Source organism: Acanthisitta chloris, unplaced genomic scaffold, assembly GCF_000695815.1.
Source record: "Acanthisitta chloris isolate BGI_N310 unplaced genomic scaffold, ASM69581v1 scaffold25166, whole genome shotgun sequence".
NCBI lineage: Eukaryota > Metazoa > Chordata > Aves > Passeriformes > Acanthisittidae > Acanthisitta > Acanthisitta chloris.
Window position 1 is genome coordinate 27545 of NW_008680123.1, and position 1709 is coordinate 29253.

At 47.4% G+C, this 1709-nt stretch overlaps 1 protein-coding gene across 1 annotated transcript in view; it reads right to left on the reverse strand.

Moving 5' to 3' along the window:
• The window catches only part of LOC103804972 (solute carrier family 23 member 1-like), a 21645-nt gene that overhangs the window by 9595 nt on the left and 10341 nt on the right, over positions 1-1709 (reverse strand). Inside the window, exon 5 of the mRNA XM_009077606.1 lies at positions 1401-1582. Within this exon, the coding sequence (XP_009075854.1) occupies positions 1401-1582 (182 nt within the window). The remainder of the gene's footprint in view (positions 1-1400; positions 1583-1709) is intronic.

The following is a 1709-nucleotide window of genomic DNA, read 5'->3' on the forward strand; positions in this document are numbered from 1 at the left end:
TGGAGAAGGCAGCAAAGAGGACTCAATAGATACATCTCAGAGCACAATGATCAGGTTGGGGCTAGTGTCTGACAGGAAAGAAAGGACTGGGATTGGCATGGGTAGAAGATAGGAATGAAATGAACAGGACAGAAAGGGTGACTTGGGTTGAGAGCAGGAACATGACAGGCTGGAGGACTGGGAACCCATTAATGGAGTGGCACAGTTGGCCAAAGAGGTCAAGCAAAAGTCTGAGGTTAGTAGCTAGTGGCTGGAGAAGAGAGGCAGAAAAAGGAGATAATCCAGACAGGGATATAGTAGTTTGAAGGGAAAATTCAGTCTGGCTAAGCAAAGGGGCTAGGACAAATCACCAGAGCTGCAGAACAGGACAACAAGCCAGAGATGTGATAGGAGAAACAATGGTGAAAGGAGAGCTAGGTTGCAGGCAGGGTTTGGAGTCATATGGGGCACTGGTTGAAGAGATCAGCTAGGTGAGGAACTGGAGGTGGAGAAGAGAGGTGGCTTTGGGGGATCTGAGGGGCAGGTGCAGGGAAGAAAAGAGACCAAGAGAGAAGTGGACTGGAGCATGTCCCCACAAAAGCATGCTGCCTTCCCAATGATGCAGTCAAACCTGGGCCCTGAGCCTCCAGAGTCAGCTCTGAAAGCACCAGCAAATGGTGGGAGCCCATAGAGAGAACAACTTACTCCTGTCACATGCTATCCCAAGCTGAAGTCTACATTAGAGATCTGAAGGTGATGAGTCTGCAGGGCAACCGTGCAGTGGCATTTCTAATTTTTTAATTCATTTCTGAAATACCAAGGAAAATCTTCCACGCAGCACACTCTGTACACTCATGTGCAAGGGCACACACACAGATGTCCCTGGAAGAGCACTCACTGCTGCAAAGCTGCATGTGCAGATAGATGTTTCCAGAGCCCTCCAGGCCCTCTATGGAGAGAACAATTCCTCCACCTCATGTGAAAATAATACATAAAGCACCACGTATTTCAACTTAGAATACCTAACTGTGAATACTCAACTTTGTCATTTTAGGAATGTCTTTTTAACTTAAATTATGGGTGTATAAGATAGTGTGTTTAGACAATTGTGACAGAGACTGCCCACGCACAGGAAAGACTTGTTTCTCTACTGACCTATGAACTTTGGATTTTTACAGAAATTAGGGTTTTTAATTCCTTTTTGGGTTTGGCTTTGTTGCTGAGGGCTTAAACCTCCTGGTGGGCAGTGGAGGGGGTGGAACAACTCTGTGGTGTGGCTGCTTGCACAAGTCTGTTACATGGTAGTGCTCAACAAATGAACCACAAACCCAGGGAATTCTGCTGCAGACTGCAATACTTGGTTTTGTATTAGCAGCAGGTGATTTGTGTCCACAGTTTTGCCATGGAGAAGTGAGACTTACATGAATGCTATGCCCCAGTGCTGCCCAGCCTGGTCCCCAGCCGACTCAAAGAGAGGTAGTGCAACCAAGGTGATAGTGGGGGCAATTGTCAGGGGGCCAATGAACCTCATCAGAAATCCGATCAGGCCAGAAAATCCAATGAGAATTTGAAAGCAGGAAGCTACAATGATAGCTCCTTGCACCTGCAAAAATGGAGGAAGAAAACAGAGGTTGGAAGGAGCTCCAGCTGTTGAGCCTTTCCATCATAAGTCTGCAAATCCAGTGTGAGCCAGGGTCAGCCTCCAGTGACAGACTGGCATGAAGGCCTCC